The sequence below is a fragment of the Anas platyrhynchos genome, chromosome 15, assembly GCF_047663525.1.
Source record: "Anas platyrhynchos isolate ZD024472 breed Pekin duck chromosome 15, IASCAAS_PekinDuck_T2T, whole genome shotgun sequence".
Lineage (NCBI taxonomy): Eukaryota > Metazoa > Chordata > Aves > Anseriformes > Anatidae > Anas > Anas platyrhynchos.
Genome location: NC_092601.1, coordinates 19,707,624 through 19,732,660, shown reverse-complemented (window position 1 = coordinate 19,732,660; position 25,037 = coordinate 19,707,624). Strand labels below are relative to the sequence as shown.

The following is a 25,037-nucleotide window of genomic DNA, read 5'->3' as shown; positions in this document are numbered from 1 at the left end:
CCATCCTAGTGCATCACCAGGTTATAGCAGAAATTTCTGTTAATTTGTATGTAAACCTTTATATGGAAAAGCCTTCTGATCTGGCAGTCTCTATCTCTGTACAAGGTGTCTATGGGAAATGCTCGTATCTATTTGGCTAGTAGACCTTGTGTTGCAACTAAGACTACACAAATATTCCTGTTAGTGTTTTAAAGCAACAGTGAAGTGATCCTCAGGTTACCTGAAGTTGGAAGAGCTTCTTAAAAGGCAGCAAGAATTTTCTAATCAGATTATTATTATTTTTTTTTTTTCAGTGAGTGTCTCATAGGGGGATAGTTTCTGAGGTCAGCAAAAAGGGGGAAAAAAAGCAAGCAGAAAGCACTGTGAAAGCTGTGGAAGTGAGAACATCAGTTTACTTCAACGTGTCTGCCTGGAAGAAGCAGGGAGTGAACCCAGTTGGCACAGGGTGCCGGGATGCCTTCATGCCAGACCTGCTGTGCTGCACAGGTGCGGAGGTTACAGGCACCTGGCAGCCATGCCAAGCAGGCAGCGGCACAGGGCAGGGGGCTGGAAAAAGCAGTTTATTCATGCCGGCAAAGTTATAACAGGTCATTTCTCGCTTGCAACCTGGCTATCAAAATAACCCTTGCATTGTTCTCTTCCCGGGCTCGGTTATTAGAGACAAGCTCTGTTCCAGTATGTGAAAGCTAAAGGGTGGAGTGCTTGCCTGATGCTCTGATTTTGTCTGGTTGCTGATGTAAGTGCAGAAACCTCAGTGCTACACACAGGATAGAGTAAAGCAGTAAGCAACAGGGTCTTATATCATCATCTTGTATGTTATCCTTATTCAAAGGGCTCTGTTTGAAACCTGGCACCGACATATACAGAACATGTTGCATCTTTGCTGGTACCTCTTCAATCTGGTTTGCAAGACATCCTGGAGGATGTGACCTTGGAAGGCAGGCAGAATATCGAACCTGCATAATAAGAGCATCTCTGCATCAGTGGCAGCCTGTTGGGTACAGGGCAGTTAATAAATAATGAGGATGTCAAAGATAACAGCAGGAAAGTGGGATCAGGTAGCAGCTTTGCAGCCAGCTTTCTGACAGCCTCCTGGCAACGTCCAATTAAGAGGCACGCCTGCACTCAGCCCAGTGCAGAGCCCGTCCGGTGCGGGCTTTGGGGCGCGGGGATGCCGGCACGCAGGGCACCCTGCAGCAGGCTGTTTTGCAGCACGTGCCCAACGAAGGTGGCAGGGAGCATCCAAACACTTTGCAGAGCTATGTAGGTCTCCCACGAGCCTCTCCCTCGGGGAAGTGAAGGTCTGGGCTCTCCTTCTCGGGGCTTGTGGAGAGGAGCAGCAGGTGGCTTCTGGGCCGGTGCTGAGGTGTGGAGCCGCCTGCTCGGGATTGCCGCCCGCAGGCAAGCAGGTGTTTGTTTCGAGGGGTGGGTTTTATGGACCCACAATTCAGATATTAGGAATCTGGCTACACTTCAGGTGTAATTGATCTACTGATGGCTTTTTAGACATCTGGTAAGATGGGACTGGCTTCCAAACATCAAAATCTGCACCAAAATGATCTTGATTTGAATAATAAGTATTCCATCGTTGTTTGGTAAATATACCCAGTGTTAATGGTGCTTAATGGTGCCTGTAATTGGTGTCTAAAGTTATTTAAAAGTAAATTTACTAGAAAATAATTAGCAATTTTATAGTTCACTACTTCCTAATTTTGTTGATAAAAGTTTTTCAGTGGTTTTATCAGATGACACAATAAGACCATGCTGTCAAATAGCTTTTTGCAAGCTAACAGGAAATTGTGCACACAAAATAAGATAAAAAAATTTTCCCCCTAATTTATTTGCCTGGCAGCCAGCCCTCTCTCTGCCTTTATTATAAACTGATTTATCCTTAAGCAGTGGCAAGCAGAACTTCACAGGTACTGCTGGGGCCTTGTGACCTTGGCAATGAACTGCGAGGCCAGCGAGTAGGGCTGCTCTCCCCTTGCCCCTCCCGGGACACATCCTGCTGTCCCCAGCTGAGGCTACGCACTTCAGGGCCATCTCCCCTCCCAGGTGTCTCCTGCGGCAGTGAGAGCAGTGGCTGGCACCGTGCCTGGCCTGACCCTAATGCCCCATGGTGCCTCTCCCATGCCCTGTTTGGCATCGGGGATCCACATCCCCAGGGGTGGGGTCATGGCTGGCATCCCCCTGGGCTCTGCCACCCACGCTGGGCTTGTGCTGCTGCGGGGCCAAGGAGGGACGGAGCAGAGAAATGCAGCTGCTACAACGTTTTATTGTTTAGAGTTGTGGGTTCAAGTGTGCGGTTCAAGATGTTCATATTGTTCAGGTACAGAATGACACAGACAGACAGAGATGTATTTGGGACGAGGTGACAGCACAGCAGTGGGGTTTCAGAAAAGACTAACTCTCCATTTTCAGTCTCTGAACCATAAAGTACCAGCTTTTCCAGAACAATGAATCACCCAGTCTGTGTATAAAATTAAATATAATTTATGCTTTGCTAATTGAAATCAAATACAAAATTCAATTTCCTGTGTATTGTAATGCTGACATTTGAATAGTTGGAAAAAAAAAAAAAAAAAAAGGAAAGTATTATTAACCCGACTCTCTCTTTTGGCAGGCCACTCTCTGGCCAGATAGAAAATAATTCCTCTGTCAAAGTGCTGCATTAGCAATGCAGACACAGCCCCTCATATGGCAGACAAGGGCCACAGGTGGGGTTATGTCTCAGAAAACAGAACAAAACCCCACACCCCAGGGAGCCCTCCCTGTGCCACTTGTAATCCCAGCTGCTCACATGCAGGGCGTGGGGCTGCTCCTGGCTGTTTAGCATCTCTGCTCAAGCTTGAGATTGCAGCGATATAAAAAATAAACCTCTGCATATATGGCAAAAAGAATGAGGATCCAGAACAGGGGCAGGAACGTGCGGTGGGGCATGGTTCATTGCAGCGCCACCTGCTCCCTGCCCCACTCCCCTTGGTGAGCCCTCGCTGTGTCAGGGAAAGGGCACAGAGCTCAGCTGTGCCCTGTGCTGGGGCTTCTCGCAGCTCTGGAGAACTCACCAAGTGATGGGGGTGATTGTCCTTCATCCGAGTGCAAAATGGAAGCTCCTCGCAGGCCCAGCCACAAGCCAGATGAATTCCCTAACTGGGTGCTTCATTGGGTCATAATTCTCAGGCAAACACACATTTTCAGATCTCCTTTCCCTCCAGCAACAGGCATGATGAGAGGTGTGATGGCAGCTCGGTGGCAATCGGGCCAGAAGCCTGTTCCTGAAAGAAGCCAGTCTGAGCTGCCCCGGAGCCACGGCACAATGCCCAGAGCACAGCAAGGGCCGGGGTGTGCAGGAAACCTGGTGGGTTGGGGTCAGTGTTCCCAGGGGCTCGCACAAACTCAAAAAGACCTCACTCAGAGACCTTGCTCCAGATGAAGCTGCAGATGGGGCTGAGAGAGTCCAAGCTTTGGCCTCGGGGCAGATGCGCGGTGCTGTGCCATCAGCCACCAGCAGCCACGGTTACGAACAGCCACCAACCCGTACAGCCGATGCAGTGAGCGGGACCACGGTGCGCAGCAGCCTCCAGCAGCAGTGAGGACTGACAGCCCAGCTGGGCGCTGGGCCACGAGAGCTGCTGAAAGACTCCACTCACGCCATCAGCCTGCACCCACCCTGGCTTCAAGGTTGCAGCGCAGCAGGAAGAGGGGAGATTTCTGGCTGCTGGGCCTCAAAATAAAGCCCTAGTCCTCCAGCTGAATTCACCGGTCAGCTTGCAGCAAATCGTGTTACAGCAGCTTTCACTTAGGAGATGACATGGCATCTTAATACATGTGAAATACCGTAAAGTTATTCCTATTATATACTTCCAATTTTCATGTAACAATCTGGGGATTTGAGGATCTGTAAAAAAAAAAAGTTATGTCAGGAACTGTTTTTAAATCTAATTGGGGTGATAGGAACCGATATCAATTTAGCAGGGAGTTTTGTGATGCCCCTCCAGAACAGGCCATGGTGCAAATTTTCAAAATGAATTCAACTCTTCCTTCACTCAGTCCAAGGCACCAGCACCACTTTATAGTGCAATGAACCATGTGACAGAGCGTGAAACCCAAAGCAGGTTCAGCTCATTACCTAATGTAACAATAATTTCATTTGGTTAATTGGATCAATAGGGTTTTCTCCCCACCTTTACCAAAATTGAGTCTTGGTCCTCCTAAAGCAACCTCATACTGCATCTCTGCTGCTTCCGAACAGCCAGGGACCTGGCATCTGTGAGGCAGTGGGAGATGCACAACAGCCACGCTTGTCCTAAGGCCACTTGTAAAAAGAGAGTAGCTAGCAATATTTGAGTGGCCTTAGTAATCACCCACACGAAGGGAACACTTCCACAATGGTAGCTCTGCAGTTTTTTTGTTCCCTCTCTGTTTTTTTTTTCTCTCAATAATGGACACGTAAAACAGTGGCTGCTTCGAAGTGCTGTTGTCTTGCTCTCCACTGTTCCCAGCATGCAGCTTGCATCACATTGCTGGAGGATTCACTTGTGATATGGGTTTATTTTATAGTTGCTACCAGGACTTGCAAATTTGGTTGAGCATATGACTCGGTCATTTCCATTAGAAAACACACATATGTTGTGCAGAGCAGTGCTCACCCTGGGAATTAATTGCTTTTTTGTAACAGATTCTGAAGTAGAGATGAAGGCTGCTTCAGGATTATGCAAACCCCATTGTCAGCAGCAAGCAGCAGGGATCTGATGTGCAAGGTGCAAAAGTACCGCAGTCCCCGGGCCCCGATGGCCAGAGCTGTGCTGTGATGACAAAGCCGTCCCCAACACCTGTGCCCTGCAGTGACAGCCTGGGATCCCACCGGGAGCACCAAACCACTGGCCGGGACACCGCACGGTGCCCACAGCCCAGCCAGCAGGTGCTCTGTGAATGACCTCAGGATGTGGTTTGGCAGAGAAGAACAGGGGCAGGGAGAAGGCCCCGATTCTGATCTTACTGAGCATCCCCATAAATCAGAACAATTCTCTTCTGCCAGTGGAGTTACAGCCGTCAGTGAGAGGAGAATCGGGCCCAGGATTTTGTGGCACTTGGTAAATACTAGTTTTAGTGCAACAAGTAATTGGAACATCTGGTGCAAATGAAGTTTCTGTACATAGTTCCTTTGCAGCATAACTGGCTTTATTCCTTCCCCACACAAATACCAGCGTGCATGTGAATGCACATCCTGAATTTACCAGATCTCATGCTGCTGCTTGACCAAAACCTTAAGCCAGGGCAGGAGAAATTGAATCTATTGGTTTGTCTTGTTGCTGCTGGATTTTATATACCACCTTCATGCTCAGCAAGTGGCAGTGGGACGTGCTGGTCCCGCCTGCCTGGCCACAAGGAACACGCCAGCAGCAGAACGTGGACATGAAGCATCCCATCATCTCAAGGAGCTTTGCTCTCTCCACCTTCTCCTCCTCCCACCCACTCCCTGATCCCTCAGGAGGGGAGAGCCCAGGCCTAAATGCAACCTGAAGGTGATGTGTCACTGACGTTTCAGACCTGGAAATGCTGTTCACCTCTGGCTGCAACCTTAACCACGCAAGACTCTTGCGCTTATGAGACTGAGCCTTTAGCCCTGGGTGAGTTTTGGGTCTCTAATGATGATTCACATCTCAAAACAGAAGAGCTTTTCTCCTGATTTCTTGGTTCTACTTATCACTTTCTTCTTGCTCCCACTTGAAATCTTGGCCTGTCATTTGGTAAAACATGACATTGAATGGTTTGTAAAACTTCCGCAGTCTGTGGATGACGTCAGGGTCTATTTTGGGGTGAGTTCGACCCTTGGACTTTCCCAAGCACCGGGGAGCACTACTGTCTTCTGGCTTCTTTAGACAGGGGAACCCCTTGGTTTTATTAAAATAAAAGTGTTTCTCTGTCACAATCCTCTTGAGGCCTAAAAAATCCTGGACCTTGGCCATCTCCCCAGCTGGGTCAGTGATGAGCCTCTCGCCACTGACAAAGAGGATCTGGGACAGAGGGAAATATTGGAGCCAGTTCTCCAGGTGCAGTGCGTAGATGCCAATGCGGATGGCACTCCAGGAGGCATCGATCAGCCCCAGGGTCCGGTTCTTGAAGGCCAGCACCTCAAAGGTGGGGATCTCTGGCTTCTTGGAGAGCGTCTGCGTGTAGTCCGAGATGGCGCGGGTGACCGGGTTCCTCACCACCACGATCAGCTTCGTGTCCTTGGCCATGGAGTGAATGCGCCGAGGGGCCTCGTTGGTCACGAAATAGCTGGGGGTCTTCTCCATGGTGATCTGCCCATCCAGGGTCTTGGGCATCACGTTCCTGCACAGAAGCACAGGGAGGAGCGGTTAAGCAGCGGCCAGGCATGGGCAGACACCTGGGGTCCCCTCCTGCCCTGTGCAGGTATGGGCAGGACATTCAGGAGGAGGGACACTGCGGGCCCCAGGGACCAAAGCACTTGTGGTTTTGTTTCTCCTCAGCCCCCAGACACGGTGGGCACCTGAAGTGTTAAATTAGCCTTGGTAACACATTATACAGTCAATTCGCCATAGGCAAATGTAGACAAAAGTTAATTGACAATAAACCTGTACAATACCTGTCTGTTCAGCAAGCCATCTGCTTCCATTTGCTCAATTAAGTCTATTCACTTCAGAGCCTTGTACCGGAGTGGTGCAGTTAGGATTACACAAGACCTTTTTGTTATGATGACATGCTTTTAAATGTCTCAGCTAATAAAACTTAATACAGAGTAAGATCCCCTGCTTCTAGTACAATAATTAAATTTATTTACTATCTTGTGTGTGAGAAAGAATGACTTTTCTTTTATCTCTAATTCACATGCTCTGTCAATAATTAATTGCTGCTGGGTTTTGAGCTTCCTGTGCAAGCACTTTTATTAGCCAAAAGGAATTTGCCTACTGGATAAATTAGCATGTAGCAAGACTTTCCTGGATAGCATATTACCATATTGTAAAATGAAAATCCAGCGAGATAGCATTTATATCTAAGAAAATGAAGAGGTAAATGCTTGTCCCAACTGCCCCCAGTTGAAGATTATCATAGCAAGCCGGAAGGTATTAAGAGATGTCCCCTGCAAGTGCACTGTAGCCTCTTTTGAGCCTCACGAGCTGCCGGGTGCCAAGGTAGCTGGTGGCAGAGCGGCAGTGAGGGCGGCCCACGGGGTGTGCTGCAGCAGTGAGCAGCGGGGGCTCCCGGTGGCCGAGCCCCATCCCACAGGGCAGCCTGGCACAGCACCCTGCAGATCGTGGCACAGCACCCTCTGCACTGAGCGCGTGGGGCTTGAGTACAGCACCAGGTGATGGGGCAGCAGCTGCAGCACCCGCACATACACCCGTGTCTGGGAGCGCTTGCTGTGCTGTGTGAGCATTTGATACCGCAGTGTGTGTGTTTAAAGGCTTTACAGGCACAGTACTGACTGGTTTCTAAGTGCGTTCTAACAATATTTTTATCTAAATCTTTTCAAATACTTGTGCATATGCACACCCACATGAAGTATAGTTTGTTTAACCTGTTGTTTGCTAATTTGCCCTGCGTGCCCACTGCCTTGTGGGGCTGCTGGGCCAGAGACGCAGCAGGATGGGGGGATTCAGCCTGCTCCTGCCCTGGGCTGCGCGACCCTGCAGCGCCTGCGGCATTCAGCAGGGTCTGCAGCAATGGAATGGAGGGAGGTGCTCCGGGCCTTGAAGGATTTTCCCTTCACATTCTCACTATTTTTAGTTCAAACATATGCTGAGGAAACAAAGTGAATGGCTGGAAATGGTTCTGTGAGAGCAACTTGGGCACCAGCGACCGCAGCAATGCTGACGTCAAACAGCAGAGCACTCGGAAGCAGTCATTTCATGGAATAACACAGCTGAAGCCTGCAAGCAGAAGTGTCTGTCAGACGAGGCCCAGCTAGATTTGCCTGTCACTGTGCCTTGTATTTGTGACTGCTAAATGCTACTGGTCGCTTCAAACCTCTCCATTATTTGTGTATTTACAGCTGGTGTAATCCATCCAACTGGGCTTGTTGTGCGAGGTGCTGCAGGAGGCAGTGGGAGTCTCCTGACAGGACAGGAGGAGGTTCCAGGGCTGCCAGCAGCTTGTCCCCTCTGCCGCGGTGCCCGGCACGGAGCTGCCTGTGTCTGCAGCCCAAACTGCTGCCAGCCTGCCCAGAGGGGTTCTGTGCTTCGCCCCTGCCTCGCCTGAGAAGCAGCGGTTTGCTAGGAGCAGGGATTAGTCAAGAACAATGCATCTTGAGGTATTTTTCCTTTAAGAAAAGCCTGAACAGATCGAGAGGGAAGCAAGTGGTAGGGGACTGTAGATGCTGCAGAATCACAGAGGGGCTTTCCTGTGGGGGATCCAGCACCCAGACTAAGCAGCCCTGTAGGAAGGGAGCATCTTTTACAGCTGTGCACATCACACCAAGGCCCATGCCGTGGGCAGGGGCTGACTGCTGCACAAACAGGGGGCCCACCTGCAGAGCTGAAGCCACGGGCAGCACCGCTCTGTGTGGCCGCTCTCGCTGGGCCTGGCTGCAGAGGCAGCGATCCTCCTCCTGCGAGGATGAAGGCCGTGCTCATGGGGCACCCAAGCTCAGCAGTGGCACTGCGCACGCCAGCAGAGCCTGAGCCCAAGCCTGAGCCAGCAGCTGACATGGCAAGCTGGGCCATCCTAAAATCTGCTCAGAGAACAGCACTAAAGAGCAGGCCAGCAAGCACCTATGAGCAATGGCTCCATTTCCCTATTGCCAGAGTCGCCCTGCAGGTCAGGACTTATCCCCAAAGGCATTCAGCTGCAGGGACCTTGTTGCTTTCCATCATTACCACCCTCCGCAGCACTGCTCTGCTGCCAGTGAGCGATGCTGGTGAGGCACCAGCTGATGCAGCACGGCAAGCGGTGGTGGCCGCAGTGCTCCTGCCCATGTCTGACCCATCCCCGCTCTTACGGGGGTGGCCAAGGAGCTGCTCTGTGCTCTTTAATCCGAGGGTGCTGCTGGAGGCCCCACAGTGCCCAGGAATGCAGGCTGCTTCTGTCTAACGGGGGGAGTTGGGCGAGCAGTGCTGAGCTAACACAGAGCTGCTCGATGCCTGTTGTGCACAGATCCTGCAGCAAGGTTGTTCACCTTGATGTCTGAAGTGCCTGCACATTACTATGGCCTCATGTCAAGTTTTGCATCAGTCCTGATCCTCAGACAAGAACAAATGCTCACACAGGTGTGAAACTGTCAGTTGTACATATAATACCATAGGTATTTTATTTTTATCCTTCTGTGTAGTTTTCTTGGGTTGTAAGATAAGGCAAAGGTTTGCTTTGGCTACTTAAATATTTCTTATCTATTGCTGAAAATTGAAGCACTGGTAATTCAGTAATTGAACTGATGAAGGCAACAGGAAGTTCTGGACACCACCACAGTCAATAAGCTAGCCCAAATAAGAAAGATTTCCAAACACTCATCTTCACCCCTTGTTCCTGAAGCAGCAACCTGTGCCCGTCGCTCTGCACATTGCTGCTGCTGGACAGGGCCAAAGGCTGGGCACGTGCTGAGGTCTTGGGCACCGGCAGCACTGGTGTCAGGAGAATAGGTGAATGTGGTTGTTTTCTCCGGCACTGCACACACAGCTCCACGTCACTGCAGTGCTGCGGGCAGTCCCTGTTGGCCCTTGGGCAACTGAGGCAAATGGAGGAACCCCTTAGGCAGTTCTCTCGGGAACGCAGCGTGGGCTAACCGGCCTGCAAGGAGCCTGCAAGGAGCCGAGGCAGCCAAACCATGCAGGACTGGGTGGCTGTGGCTGTGCCAGGAGCCGTGAGCAGCCTTGGCAAACAGGGCGGAGGAGTGAGAAACGAACCAGGGAATAAAGGCTCTTCCAACCCTGTGACTTTGCCCAGGGCGTTCCCAGAACAGATTTCTATTGAACCATTAATTACCAAAATCAATGTGTTACTCTTCTGTTCCTTGCTCTACAAAATAGTTATTTTATCATCATTTATAGCTAGCAATCTCTATACAATTCCTTTTTAACTGATACAATGACAGTTTAACTACAGCCCACTTCTCACCCTGCTGCTTGCTGGCCTGTGCTACACACAGAGCACCTCGGGTGATCGGGGGGCAGCTGAACTGTCAGCCCCCGGGGACAGCAGCACCGCAGCCTGGGTGATGGCTGGGAGCTTTCCTGCCAGGTCCCCCGGCTTTGACACCAGTCAGTAATCGGAGAAGTAGCCGTGTGCAAGTCTTCTTACCTTGCAAATGGTGATGGACTGCCAGGCAAGCAGCAAACACCATTACCCCGTGGTGTTCAATTACCTTGACACCCGCGCAGCAGCACGGCACACTTGTTTATGCTTTCTCGGACAGGATAAGCTGTTTTCCTATGCAATTGTCTGAGCATAAGGAGGGACCAGCCCAGGCAAAATTGGCTGGTGTATGCTCCTCTGAGTCAGACACCTTGGCAGCAAGCAGCAGGCTGTCAAATGTCAAAATGTGGCGATTATGAGATGCTAAAAGCTCTATTGGTCTACCAGCGATGGATGTGCAGACAATAGGGCTCCAGGGGACCCTTGCCATTGTCTGGTCTGACCCTCTGCACGGCACAGGCAGAGAGCTGCCCTGCACACCCCGGTGGGCACAGCACCAGCACATCTGCTCTGCAGCACAGAGTTTGTGGGGCTACACAGCCCCTGGGGGGGCTCCTGGGGCTGGTTCACGTCGCTCACAACTACTTGGCACCTCTGCTGCAGCGTGAATCGGTCTGGTCACAGCCACTAGACTGTTGTTTTACAGTAATACATCTTTGTATCTCGTCTCCTATCTGACAAGACGCTGTTCTGCAAATGCCTGTGGATGCTGAAACTAACAGCTCAGAGAAATGAGGGCTGCCTGGGCCCCTGCACCTTGTGTTGATGCTGTTCCATCAGGCTGCAGGGGGCTGCTGACAGCAGCTGCACTGCATTTGCTCCAACACCACGAGCATTTGCAGCCCCTGGGACGTTTGGCCAGGCTATGGCGTTAAGGCATTAGGGACTTAGTGCTTGCACAAGCTTTTGATTGCTTTGTATTATGGATTGTGACTGTGATTTGTGGGTTCTTAGATGACATTGCTTTAAAAGAGATGAAAATTAATCTGAATTCAGAGGAAGTACTGCTGCCGTCCTTCACCCACACTCACTCCTGTGCATCCCGACGGCTGACAAGGCTGGGAGTCAGCCAGGAGTGGAGTTTCCCTCTCCTTCCAGGCACTGAGGTGCAGTGGCAATAGCCCCTTCATAGGCAGTTCTGTAAACAAGGATTTTGCTCCCCTCTGTTCCGGGGTCAAGGGGGAGACTTTAATATTATACTTACTTAGCTTTTGTTCTGAATTATGGTTTCAATAAACTGTTGCAACACACACACACCAAAAAAAAAAAAAAAAAAGGCTTCTAAGCTTTTTCTTTGCAGTGGGGACACTTCAGACAATATACTGGAAGCAAGATATAGTGGCTGATGTTCAAGTATAAAACCAGCACACCAGGGGGTTCTGAAAGAACCACATACAAACTATTAATTACAACAGCCCCTTCAGATGATGTTATCACAATAAACAGCAGCCAAGAAATTGCAGAGCTAATAATCTGAAAGTGTTGTCGCATTTAAGGTCTGTGTTTAATTCCGTGCACAATAAAGACAAATGGGTAGATAGGTTGGTACTAAGGAGAGACAGCAGGGTAGTAGCGATCAAGGAAAAGAGGAAGAAAAGCAGATTCAGCTTTTGCCATGCAGTTTTAAGGATAACATAGGAAACTGCAGTGTGCAGTGAGAAGCATCCTTCCCTGAGACTCCTGGCCCTACAGAGCACCAGAACTACTACAGCTTTGGGACTCATGCGCAGAAATGCTTTCTCCCGACCTCTGCCTCCTTTCAGAGTTATTTCCTAGGTGCTGCCTTTCCTGGGCAGGCATACTGGCTGCCTTGCTGGGCACCCACAGTGCAAATGCAGCTGTGAAGGAGCTGGAGCCTGTCAGCCCGAGGAGCCAACGCGTCCCACACACATCCTGCTGCATGTGAGAGCTGCTGGTAGGGGTGCAGCACAGAACATGGCATGGCACCGTCTGGCAGGCGTTACTGAAAATAACAGGGCTGTTGAATGTCAAGCCCCTGGCACTGCAGCGGGTCCTCGGAGCAGAAAACCTTCACAGAGCTGCTGCCACGAGCTCTGCCCTAACCGCACACACGCAGAACCGTGACCAACCACTTGCTTGGGCAGCATGCGGAGCCCTGGATTGCTCTCCTCAGCTGCTGCTGCAGAGCTCTTTGCTATGCTTTGCTCCTGGGAAGGACTGTATGGCCTCTTGAGTGGTCTTTGGCTCTTCTTGCACTGTTTTTTTACTTTCAATGCCAGGCCAGTTAATGAAGAGGCAGCTGCTGTCCACACCTGGCACACCAAGGCAGAGCAGCCTAAGGGACAGTGTCTGCCCTCAGCTCTGCCACTGGTCTCTGCTCACCTCCCCAGCCCTTTTCCACCTCCACCGTTACCTGCCTGAAGAAGCCAGGCAATGACAATGAGCCATGTCCCTCCAGAAGGTGCTCTGCCGCCATCCAGCAGCAATGAAGCCTTCACTCAGGTTCGGGGGGGAGCATCCAGCCCTTCATCATGCCTGTAGGTAGCAGCATCTCGGTGATGCGCAATGTCAAGATGAAACTTTTATTACCATTCCTGGGCTTGGATCCAGGAATTACCTGGTCCTCCCGGCAGACGATCAAATATGTATTATTGGGTGCTTGCTTGGGCTTTTGATATTTCTCTCCTCTCACATTCATTCCCCAGTGCTGTGGCTAGGATACTAAGGGAGGGCACGGCTGCTCTGTGTCCCCCCCACCACCCTGAACGCTCCTGAGGCTCTGCAGTCAGGAAGGGGACTCTGCCATCACCTCTGCCAGCTGTTTGCTCTGTGCATAAAAATGCCCTTCAACTGCTGTGCGGTGTGGGCAGTGAGAACCCTTGCTTCCCTCTCCCCTCTGGTTGGTGGCAAAAGCCAGCTCTCAGCCCTCACTGGAAAAATGTGCTGTAGTAATTGTTCTTAACTGCTGGCTTCAGACAAGCTCTTTACTTTCAAAGGATACATTTTATAAATTTGTGAATTTGCATGTTGCCAAAATCCCCTTGTGGTTTATTTAAATCCAGATTATCTTGTTTATTCCTTCAGTCACAGCTGTCATTTATCTCTGTGTAGGCAGCTTGTTCACGATGTTGCAGGTTTCCTGCAATCCCACTCAAAAGGAGTCTTTGTTAACTGTATTTTCACGTTCGCAACAAGAGAAAAAAAGTTCACAGCAACTCCCAGGGCTCAGAGGACCACTGAGAAGGACATTGATCTGCACAATTGCTATCTGAATGAGGCAATGGCCACGGGCTGCAACAGTGACACCTGCACATGGAGCTCCTCTCTGCAGCTCCTCAGTGTGGAGCAAACATCTGCTTTTGTCTTCAGAAAAGACAAACATGAAGTCATTTTCCATTTTATTATTAACACATTCTGGTATAATTGGTTGAGCTGTCAACTGTGACCTGCCAGTAATTCAGCAGGCGTGGGACTTTCAAGGGGAGAACAGCATTGCAACCGAAGGCTGCTATACGCATTAAAAGCAGAACCTATTTGCTGTAAGCCCCCAAGTCAAATCTCGTGTTGAATTTGTTCAAACATAAATTTACAGCTGAATTTACATAGGTTTAATGTTTTATAATCTTTTTGGTCTGTGAATCTATATTCAAGACTGAGTGCATTAGCTTAGAAATACTGTGCTTAACACTGAAAATAATTTTAATCTCTCCAAAGTCCAATCCTTTGCACATCACTAAACCTCAGAATCCAATCCCTTCTAATAAGAGACACAAAACTTGCATCTGTCGCTGCCTAATAGATTCATACTGCTCTAATTCAAATGGCTTGCACATGTGTTTTAATAAAAAAACATTAAACAAATTGCAAGGCACTTTCAGAAAAGCGTGTGCCAGTTCAGACTGGAGCTAAAGGGAAACAAAACGCCCCCGGGAGGCTCGTGGAGCAGCTTCACGGCGTGGAAGCTGGTGTGACCCTGCCTGGCTGTGGCTGGAGGGGGAGAATGCCCCATCCCCATGTCTGGCTGCTCTGCTCTTGCAGGATTTAATGCCCTTAAGTTAAAGGATGCCTGGGACTGTTTTTTTCCCTTTCCAAGACAAGAAGATTTTGTTTGTCCCAAAGTTTGTCAAGCCATTTGGTGCCCGTGCCAAATGTTCTCAGGAGTGGCAGTCTGAGAGCACCCAAGCAGACTTACTCGCACTTCCAAGTGCAAGGACACTGGCTCCGTGCCCGCCGCCTTCCCCGCCAAGCTTCTCCCCAACATCTCCTGGGCTCTCAGGAGCCCAGGCCAGGCAGCGGAGTGGTGGCACCTCCGGCTTCAGCTGTGGCCAGGCCAGCGAGCAGCCCCGTGGCCGGGAGCGCCCACTGCCTGCTGCACGTCCGGCCACGCTCGCCTCCCTGGGGTGCCGGCGGAGCGGTGCGGAGCAGGCCCGCGTTGCCATAACGACGGAGGTGCTAGCGCCGTGTTGACTAACTGCAGGCTGATCTGATCAGAGAATGGAAGTATCGAGTTGCTACGGTAACTGAAATGCCAAATCTGAAATTGTGTCAATAGCGAAGTTATCAAAAAGGAAGCAAACACACACAGCGGGGTGCAGGGGCCTGAGCCCGGCCCGAGATCGCTGCTCGCAGCAGGGCACCTCAGCTCCTGCCTCCCGGCCGGGGAGCAGCCCCCAGGTGCCACCAGGACCCTCACCCCTGAGCCAGGCACAGCACCCCCATGTCCCCAGCAGGGGCCGTGCCTCAGCACAACCACTGCCCTAAAGGACGGGGTGGGTAGGGCAGGCACCTGGAGGAAGGGTGCTGCCAGCATCATCCCAGCCACGCTCCCAGAAGCGGGGAAGATGCCTTGGGAGCACAGTCTGTTTCTAATGCCATTGTTCACCATCGAGCCCAGTTAGAGTCCAACAATTGCAAAGAAACAGATTCTGTGTCTCCACAAAATGCAAAATCTTTAACAGCTCATTGGCATGTGCTTGAGTTGGGCTGGATAAGAAGTTACTCCTGAGAGTCCACTATTGATTCTGTCAGGGATTCAGAGGTTTTATAGGCATCGTTCAGGATCTCTTTAGTACTTGTACCTTCTTAATGGCTCTCATCACCGATAGAACTGAAGATATCCCTGTGCACACTGGGAAGTGGCTGAATCCATGCCAGGAGACAGCATTTTGCTTCTGCCGCAGAGAGCGTGGCTGCCCTCCAGGCGGGCAGGCAACCCTTCCAGGCAGCCCGGGGAAAGGCGCTCCTGTTTCCTCTGACACGCTTCAGGAAGCAGAGGGAGACGTCGCGCCTATGGGAAGAGGTGTGTGAACTTCACCCAGGAAGGCTCCTCTCCTCCTACCACTATGCAACAAAATCAGTGGGCAGCTGGCTGAGTAGCAGACAAAAATATAAATATACTCTGATTTCACTGGGACCATCTGGCTCATGCATGATAGGCGGGTAAGAATGCTATAATCACGGAGCAGAGAACTAAGCTGATCCATTAAAGTCTTTTAGCAGAAGCAACCATGGAACCCATATTAATCCAGCAACGCTTTGTGAACAGACATCACAAGGTTAGATCCATTCAGTTGCAATTAAAAATAACCCTCACTGTTCAGGCTGCCTTGGATAGCTATTACTGCCTTGTGTTCCCCAAAGGCTCTCATGTATATAGATTGTTGATGTGAGCACAATGTAATCTGAAATTATGATCTTAATGCTAAATCTTGCTTTCTTCTGTTCTTTCCTCAAGTGGGTCTCCTTGGGAATATGTCTGTTACCTTGTGCTGAAATCCCTTGCCCATCTGACAGCACAGCTCACGCAGAAATTAGAAAGTTTCAGATAGTGTCGCCATGATTTCATCGCCTTCCTAAAGGAGAGCGCCCTTAGCTACTGACCTCGCCAGCAGCCGTGGCAAAAGGCTAGGGGTCTGCTAACTGCAGGAGCCACCCGGCCTGGAGTCCCTGAAACCCTGTAAGCTCCTGGCAGGTGACTCGCAGAACCACAGCCCTCAGCATCACCCAGCTTCAACTCTGCACAGTCTCAGTTCTGTGGATGAAGATGCATATTCAGCATGACATTGTTTTACCAAGGATGAATTTGGCATGATCTCTCCAGCTTTAATGTATGACTTACTATTGGTCACCACTCAGGAATGAAACAAATAGTGAAAAAGCCCTGAAATGCGTATTTTGAACTCTACTGCAGTCAGAATTGTTTTGACTTAATTTCACTACTGTTCTCTACAGATGTGCTGTAATACTATTTGCTGGGAATATCCCAGTGTTGTCTAACAGATTTAATCACTGTATAAATCACAGCCATAGCAAAGAAGTGCCAGTCTGAATGCCTTCTCTAGCACATGTGCTATGAACATAGACTCATGGACAGGGGCGGTGAGTGCTGCAACTCTTGACTGCGGAATTTCAAGTCAAGGCCATCTGCTGTTCTGAGTCTGGCTCGCTGCTTTCTCTGTCAGATCCAGGTTTCCCTCCAGTGTACGGTTACAAGTCCCTCACATGCTACCTCGTCCACTGCCACGTGAAGAAGGGAAAAGGCCTGGATGTCCATGACTTGCTGTAAACCGCATGGCTGGGAAGGAAAGCAGCAAAACAGGGAAGGAAGCATGCCCACCTTGAGGACTCTGTGCAGCAATGTCAACAGAGGCATCTGTGTGATGAAGTTTCACACTTGGGCTTGAAGAAGAGTTTCAGATGCTTTGTGCAGACTACAGTTCCTGAAAAAGCCTGTTTGATATGGTTAAATAAATAAATAAATAAAAAGAAAATCACACAGCTGAGGAAGTGAGCTATAGGCACAGTCCAAGCCACTCTGAATATTGATGCGACTCAGCTGAGTAATTTAGACCATTCCCATTTCCCTGAGATGGGCCTTTCCTGAGAAGAAAGATCATGGAAGTAGAACATTAAGATGTAGCAAGTATGAATTTACACACTATGAGGAGTCCTGTTTCATCTCCCATGTGCCTGGTGACAGGACGAGGGGGAATGGGCTAAAGTTGCGCCAGGGGAGTTTTAGGTTAGATGTTAGGAAGAATTTCTTTACTGAAAGGGTTGTTAGACATTGGAACAGGCTGCCCAGGGAGGTGGTTGAGTCACCATCCCTGGAAGTCTTCAAAAGACGTTTAGATGTAGAACTTAGGGATATGGTTTAGTGGGGACTGTTAGTGTTAGGTCAGAGGTTGGACTCGATGATCTTGAGGTCTCTTCCAACCTAGAGATTCTGTGATTCTGTGATTCTGTGATCTTCCAGAAAATTTACTTCTAACAGGAAAAAAAATCCTGAAAATAATGGCTGCCTAAGTGCAAGCACTGCTGCTATATCATGCTAAAAGCTTTTCAGGAAGAAAAAAAAAAAAGGAAAAAAAACAGTAAATAAATTCCACTCTTCAGATGTATCTGGATGTTATCCTAACATGGTGCCAGAGTAATAGGAGAGTCATCAACAACTAAAAGGATGGGAATTGTTATGTAAGGACAACATAGGAGCGATATCTGCAGAAGAGGTTGAATAACAAAAGTAATTGTATACATCCTGCTTCTGAGCTCTTGCATTGCTGATGAGACACGTGGTAACAAGGACTCCCACTCCACTGATACAGAAAGGTTTTGACACAAAAAAGCTGGTAAACGCTGTCATAGGAGCATCTGGCTGTTCAAAGGCAGGCAGGCAGAAGCATCTAAGTCTGTGCAATAACTTGTTTTATTTCTAGTTTTAGACAAGACTAGTCAGTGCAGACCTACTGGTGCTGAATGCACTGGTTGGTTCGAGAGGATGACAGGCTCTTGCAGTGGGGTGACCCAGGTGACAGCAGACACTGGAAGAAACAGAGCCAGTCCCAGACCCTTCCACTTCAACACCGAGTGGCCAGACCTTCCCTTTGGCATTAACCTCTCCCCTGCTCCAAAACAAACACGATATTCCACTCATTAACCTGCATGGCTCTGCAGAGCACACACTCACCACATCCAGAGCCCTGCCACCCCCACCCTGACCCCACCGCACAGCGAGGAGTGCCAGTGCCCCATCCCTCTGGGCACCAGGTGCCACGCATCCCCCTGGGGCAGCAAGGGGAGAGCCCCTGGGGACTGAGCCTTCCTCAGCAGGGCTGCCACAGACCGCACAGACCCGGGACTTCTCTGTTCTCATCCAGGAGCTGCTCTTCTGACCCAGATGAAAACAACACCAGCCAGGCTGTGGCTGAGTGCACAGCTATTTATTATTTGCTTGTGTTGATTATTTTGGGGTTTAAGTTCATTTATTATGTATGCAAAAATGGTAATACACTGGCATCTGAATGTCTTTTAGGCATACAATATCCTTATTATTCAAAATGTTTTTTTTCCTACATAATTGAATGGTTTACCTTATTATTACTTTATGTTAATGACCCAGCATTTCCATTTTTCTATAGGATGCTTAATTGTAAGCAAAGTGCAATCAGAATCAGAGATGCCATCTGTAATTGACAGCATCATAATAACAGCCAGCATTGCAGGAACAAAGTACCAAAATAAATGGAAGCAGGGAGAAAGCTGCCTCCAAAAATACCCAGGAAGCCGTTCTAGGCCAGGACAGAAAGCCCAGTCCACATAGTATCTTCTCCCCAGGCAGTGACAGTTTGGGCATTAACGCAGATAGAGTGCTATTTATATCAGTTTGTACATTTAATCAGTTTTTTGCAGTTTTCAGCGAGATGTGAACTATATCCCTGTCCAAGGCATTTGGTTCAAATCAGTTGAGACAGAGAATAATCAAGATTTATGATTCTCATTCTGACTCGGATCACACAGTCAGTGTAATTGGTACAGCAGAGCTTCCCTGAGCCTGAGTGACATCCCTTCACTCTCCCTCGCAGAAGCGATTTAATGTCCATCTCGAAAACTGTCAGAACGCTGCTGCAGCTCGAGATAACGGTGACTCCGGGCTTTCCCTCCTGCCCTGCCACCGCGCAGGCGTGCGCAGACCCTCCCGGGCGAGCAGCACTGGAGGGGCACTGCAACCAGGTTAGAGCTCGTTTGGCAGAAATCGATAAAATAGCACTTTGCAAAATAAAAGCGATTTCATCTTGTTCTGCCTCTCAGCACAGCTTAGAGCAACAAGGAGAATGAATCATCTGTGGTGCATCTGACCTTCCCGGTAAAAAGTATCTTTGCTGGGGGAAGAGCACTGCAGGTTCTGCACATGCCACCGCTGTCTATAAATCACACCCACCCTGCTGCGAGGTATTCAGAAACAGAGGCACGCTGGGTCTGCAGCAAGGACGAAGGACCCTGGGAAGAGCTCAGGAGGCAGCTTCCAGCTGTGGTCAGGGTTGTCAGCATTTCCAAGAGATGGCTCTTTTTCAGGGGCTTAGCAGTGCTCCAGGAAGCCAGAGCTGCGCTGTCCAAGACCTCAGCTGGGAAGCAAATGTTTAGATAAAAATTAAATGATCCAAAAGCAACTGCATTAAAAAAGAGCCAGGTGACAGGAACAAAACGTTGGTAAGGCTGCCCCTCTCCAAACAGCCTGTGACAGCAGCCAGGCTGCGTGCACACAGGCTGGCCATGGCCGTGCTCCCGGGATGCTCCAGCGGGCTCTTCCCCAGCACCTGCTCTCAGCAGCACAAGGCAGACACGACCCTGGGCCAGGCAGCTCTGCGGCAGCCACAGGAGCACCTTCTGCTGCATCACACGAACCTGCAGCCAGACAACCCATGCCTGAGAGAGACCCCCTGAGCTGCAGGAGCCCTCCTAGGGCAGCGCAGCAGAGCTGGGCTCTAGAGTGTTACCTGATAAAGCCCAGCTCCTGTTTCTGGTTCATGAAAACAGAGTGCTCTGACCCTGGTGACGGGAAGTTGACTGCATCTGTGGATTCACCTGATAAACAGGACGATGCGGAGTTCTGTCTTAATTGTGGGAGGCAGTGAGTTAGAAAGGGGAGCCCAGGCTCATCTTACCTTTTGCATGCCTTTGAAATGAAGGCAGAGAAATATGCCAGCCATGAAGACAAAATAAATACCGTTTACTTGCAATACACATACGTGCTTTGTCAGTTCAGGTACATGTTAATGTTTTGTTTTCTTCAGGGCTTGTTTAGCCATTTCTTCCCCATACGCACCACGTGCAGCACAGCTCAGGTTTAGCCAGGATTCTGTCTGGAATTAACACACGCCGTATAACATTCAAGTAGGTGAAAAAACAGACTGATTCCACTCCAGTCAATAGAGTAAACAACTCCTAGTTTGGATAAACAGAATTACTAGTGCTGAAGAGCCCTGGGCAGCACTGCACACTCTGATTAGTGTAAATGCTAAACACAAGCCAATTAACACTCTAAGTCTGCTTATCTCGTGTCACTTAGTGCTAAAATAAAGCCTAACACTAAACACACATATTGATTTAGCCATTAAATCTGGCATCACTCAAAATAACTCATTATATTATTGAGGAAAAAAAAATAAAGTCACCTTAATTTTCAGAAGCTATCGTATTATGAATAGTGACTTAACTCTTCTACCCAGCACCAGGAAGCTACTGCTGATACTGAGACCAGACTAATACTACTTAACTAAGAATCAAACTAAGAATCAGAGGCAGAGGTACCACGAGCACATCTCTGTGCCACCTCAGCTGACTTCGCTGTGGAAACACTTGGCCCACCAGCCTTGTGCTGTGCTGTCAGGTTACAGATCCAGGTCATAAACTCTAGCATTATCGATAGAAGTATTGCTGTTCTGGTATCAGACAAGTCACATACGTCAACTGTCTCCTCTAAGAGTACAAGATTACCACATTGTCCCAGCAAACGCCACTAACTGATGGCACCCTCTCCTGAGGTACAGCTAGGGGCAACCAGCCCTCACAAAATACTGATCCCAGTCTTTGAAGAACCAAACCCCCACTTATTTTTGTTTGTTTGTTTGTTTTATAAGTCTGTTTATTTAAAAACTATTGGAAGCTTGTCTGTGGAAAGTTAATGCTGAGAAAAACCCAGCTGGAGGTAGTCTACCCTAACAAGCACCAGGAGAAGGCAGGGACAAGACACGTGGATGTTAGCAGGCAGTGTGTGGTGTTTACATTCTTAATTACAAGAGCTAATTCTTTGGTTTGGCCAGGTGTCCCTTCTGCAGACAAGGTTAATAGGATGTGAGAGGCCACAGCTGCCACAGAACCAAGTGAGGAGGACAGGCGAGGGACAGCAGCATTAATCAGCCAGGAGCAATGCAGAAATGGTTATCTCAAGCTGTTTGGAGGCACGGATTAAAAATAAATCTTCCCGAGTTTAATATTCTGCCAGTCAGCTCCTTTTTGTAGGTGGAATCTATTAAAAATTATCTTTCTGCTAAAATGCTAAAGTATTTTTGACATTTAACAGCTTGCTTCAAGCAAAAAAGTGCAATAAATACACGGGATAGCTAATTGGCTCCAGCACACCAGCATCCGGCCCCTCCTGGGTAAGCAGAGCCGTGCCAGCTTACTGGCGGCTCGAGCGGACCCTTGAAAGCCTCTTCCTGATCAATGGCGCATCTGCTCCAGCCTCTCCTGTTAACGCAGCATAACTGGGAAGTTCCCATCGTGATCCGGCAGCAGAGCAAAAGCAGCCGCAAAGCGAATCTTTAGGTTCAGCGGGTACCAGAGAGGGAGGCACGTGCTGTAATTTTGTTGCGCTGAAGTCTGTACTTTTGAGGTACTTAGTTTGCTGTAAGATGGAGAAGGAACTGCTTGGCAGTGTAGTCTTCTCAATAAAAATTAATGTGTTAACAAGAAGCCAAATAGCTACAGCTAATGTACTTCTGAATGAGGTCTAAATTTTATTCATAAGCATCAGTGTCAGGACTAAAATAACAGTTTTATGGACACCATGAGCATAAACAGCTCTGCTGATTCAAAAACAGAAACTGCACTTCTGAATGAATCAACTCATTCATTTGGAACAAAAGCATCGTTTTAAATACATGCCTCAAATAAAAGAGAAAGCCAGAGACAATATTCTTCTCGTGTGCCTGCTTCCAAGAAATGCAATGCAGAAGAGAAGGGAGACTGGTTCCTGGCAAGGGGATGGTGGTGAGGAATGTGCTGGCAAGAAAGAGCAGAGCTCATGCAGTAGCTGCCTGGGATGTGGCTGGAGGTGGGGTGGGATAGGTCTCTCCTCCTGTATCCTGCATCATCCATGTGTGGGAAAGAATCACAGATGTGAAAGAAGGGTGCTGTACTGCTATGGAAATCCCTGCTGAGCTCCAGCACTCAGGACTTGCTGGCTGTGGTGCATGTTGAAGTGGCCTTCAATTATCTGGAATGGATTGCAAATTGTTTAGATATTTTTTCGAGACTCCTGAGTACTGGGTGTTGAGAAATAAGAAGAAACTTAAAGCAAAACAAAATGTCGTTACTGTGGACATCGATCCCTGATGTCCCCAAACCTCTGAATGTGTGCTTCCATGTGGATTTGCATCTGTATCCCTGCGGCCATCCTAAGGGATGCAGCAATGTATGACATGGCAGGAATTGCAAAAAATCTGCGTCTCTGGAGAAAAATAATAGAAAGGAGATGACTCTATTTCTTGCAAATTTTCCCAGTCACTGCCAGTCCCTGGTCTTTGCACTCCACCACTGCTGGTGCTGTTTCCCTGCCCTCTCCCAGTGCAGCACCGCAGCAGCAGTGCTCGGCCCCCCTTCCCTCCCGCAGCTGACTGTGGTTGCACCTGGCGGGGGCTGCTCCTGCTGCCACGGGGGATGCTGGGCGCCAGCCACGCTCCAGCAGCTGCTGCCTGCGGGGCCAGGCGGGCGGCAGCCCCAGGGCCAGCGGCTCCACGTGCCTGTGTGCAGGGCCCCGCATTGGCTCACCGGTCTCTTCCTAGACGTGCTGTCACTGGTGCTGGCCTGAGACGGGCCCTGCAATACGCTGCGTGAAGGACTCTTGAGGAGCTTAGACGGATTTTGATGTGAATATTGTTAGCACACTGATATCCATTGCTAGACCAACAAAGAAGTCACAAATACTTCAAAGGCACAAGTTAAAAATACTCATGAAATTGGAAAATGTGGAGAGCCGTGAAGCTAACAACTAACAGATAAAAGATTTTTAGAAAAATATGTCTCGGAGAATGTGCTCATTATACACAGAAAAGTCAGAAAGATGTCAGAAAACAGCAGCATAAAGAAAACTTCATAGACATGTATGACCAGACAAGAAATGACAGCATTCAGAACTGGTGGCAGTTCTTGAGCTTCAAGGCCTGAAACAATGAGCTGCACGGCTTGGCCAGCTGTGGTGCTCCCACGGAGAAAGGCCGAGAAGGCCAGGGCCATGGAGGAGCTGCTGCCTGGGAGTGCCTGCAGGGAGGATCTGCTGGGCACAGGAGACAGAGCAGGGGCAGCGATGCAGAGGACGGGAGACCTTGGGGCTCACTGGGCCAAGGCTGCGCGTCTGGACCCCCCATTCCCTGGGGTGTGTCGATGGGCAGCTTTGCAGTCAGGGCTCTGGCTGGCTGACAGCCGCGGCCAGCTTCATCAGCCTCCACCAAGGCTGGGACAGGCGTCGGGCCAGGTCTCCCCTGCAGGGCAGCAGTGCCTTTGCAGAGGATGCTGAGTGCATCCCCCCTCCTGCTGGCTGCACCATGCTCCATGCTATGTGTGTGTGGCCATGGTGGGACTGCCAGCCAGAAAGACTCCAGAGAAAAGCCAAAGTCAGGTTGAAAAACACACTGCGTATTCAGGGAAACCAGAATATCTGACCTGAGATACTCTGAGCCACATCCAGAAGAGCCTGCAGGGAGAAGAGCAAGTAGGTGCTAAAGAGCACATGGCTCAGCCAGGCGCTGCCTTTTGCCCGAGAAAACGTTCTCAGCTCAGGCACTTCTTGTGAGAAGACAGCCAGATGTGCACCCTGGGGTACTGGACAATCTGCTCTCTGGGTTATTTAACGATGTTTTGGGGCTCTTTCAAGATAGGCTGAATTTATTGCTTCTGTTCTATGAAAACAAGTCAGGGAGTAATTGATCTCCTAAAGACCCTCGGCAGTGGGACACAGCTGGTAATAAGGCCTTTGGGTGCTGTGCCAAGCAGGCGTGCAGAGCACGGCCCCCAGCAGTGTTGCCCTGGTAAAGGCCTGGCCCAGGCCCCGTACCCAGCTGCATGTGGTCCCAGCCCCATCGCCCTTCATCACCGCCGCGTGCCGGCCGTGTCCCCGCAGGCAGTGGCCGCTCCCTGCCCCGTCTCCTCCCAGTCCCGACGGGGCTGTGCTGTGCATGGCGCCACGCGTTCCTCCCCTCTGGCACCTTGCAGGCCTGCGGCGCAGCCACACGCTTGCCGAGGGGACGTTGCTCCTGGGGCTCCGCTCAGTCCAGGTGCTGCTGCTGGGATTTTCTATGTGCCGGCTAGCTGCATGTTCTGGAGAAAGCTGAGCATCTCCCTGCCAGACGGCAGAGTCACAGGGTGGGCGTGCTGCAGGCATGTCCTGAAACATCTCCTGGGGGGGCTGGCCAGCCCTGGCCCCCTTGGTTGCGCTGCCCGCGGCCTCGCAGAGGCCCCCGGCTCCACCGCACTCCAGCCCAGGACCAGTCTGCTAGGCAGCCTGGCTGCCAGTGAAACTTAGCAGGCACTGGATGGCTTGTTTATTTTGCAAGGCCAATTAGGGACTGCTCAAGAGGAAAATCACCAGCTCCCAGCACCCCCCAGCGCTCACAAGTTTTCTGCAAGTGGAAACAGGACCAAGCAATTGGGAACGATACTGAAGTGCCACAAACGAGATGACTAACCCACCCCTGCGCAGCCAGAGCTGCTGGCTGGGGCAAGTCCGAGCATGGAGCCCTGTATGCGCCTGGCAATCCCCAGAATTTCCTGACAAAACACAATTAACTTGGAGGTGCTCCCAGGCAGCTCTCCTTGCTCACAGCAGGGCTGTGAGCAGAGGCTGCTGTGCTCCTGCCACTGCTGAATTT

General features: G+C 50.0%; 1 protein-coding gene across 3 annotated transcripts in view; it reads right to left on the bottom strand.

Moving 5' to 3' along the window:
- Positions 1-2,255: 2,255 nt before the first annotated feature.
- Positions 2,256-25,037, bottom strand: part of HS3ST4 (heparan sulfate-glucosamine 3-sulfotransferase 4) — a 63,263-nt gene continuing 40,481 nt past the window's right edge. The window contains exons 2-3 of one of the 3 annotated variants that reach the window (XR_011803494.1): positions 5,520-6,336; positions 2,256-3,898 (exon numbers count right to left, since the gene is read on the bottom strand). Coding sequence is in view for 1 of the 3 variants with exons in the window: in XM_027469131.3 (XP_027324932.1) it covers positions 5,700-6,336 (637 nt within the window). In the remaining 2 variants the exon portion in view is untranslated. Of the gene's footprint in view, positions 6,337-25,037 lie in introns of all 3 variants that reach the window. The other 2 variants (XR_003500694.3, XM_027469131.3) reach the window with 2 other exon arrangements.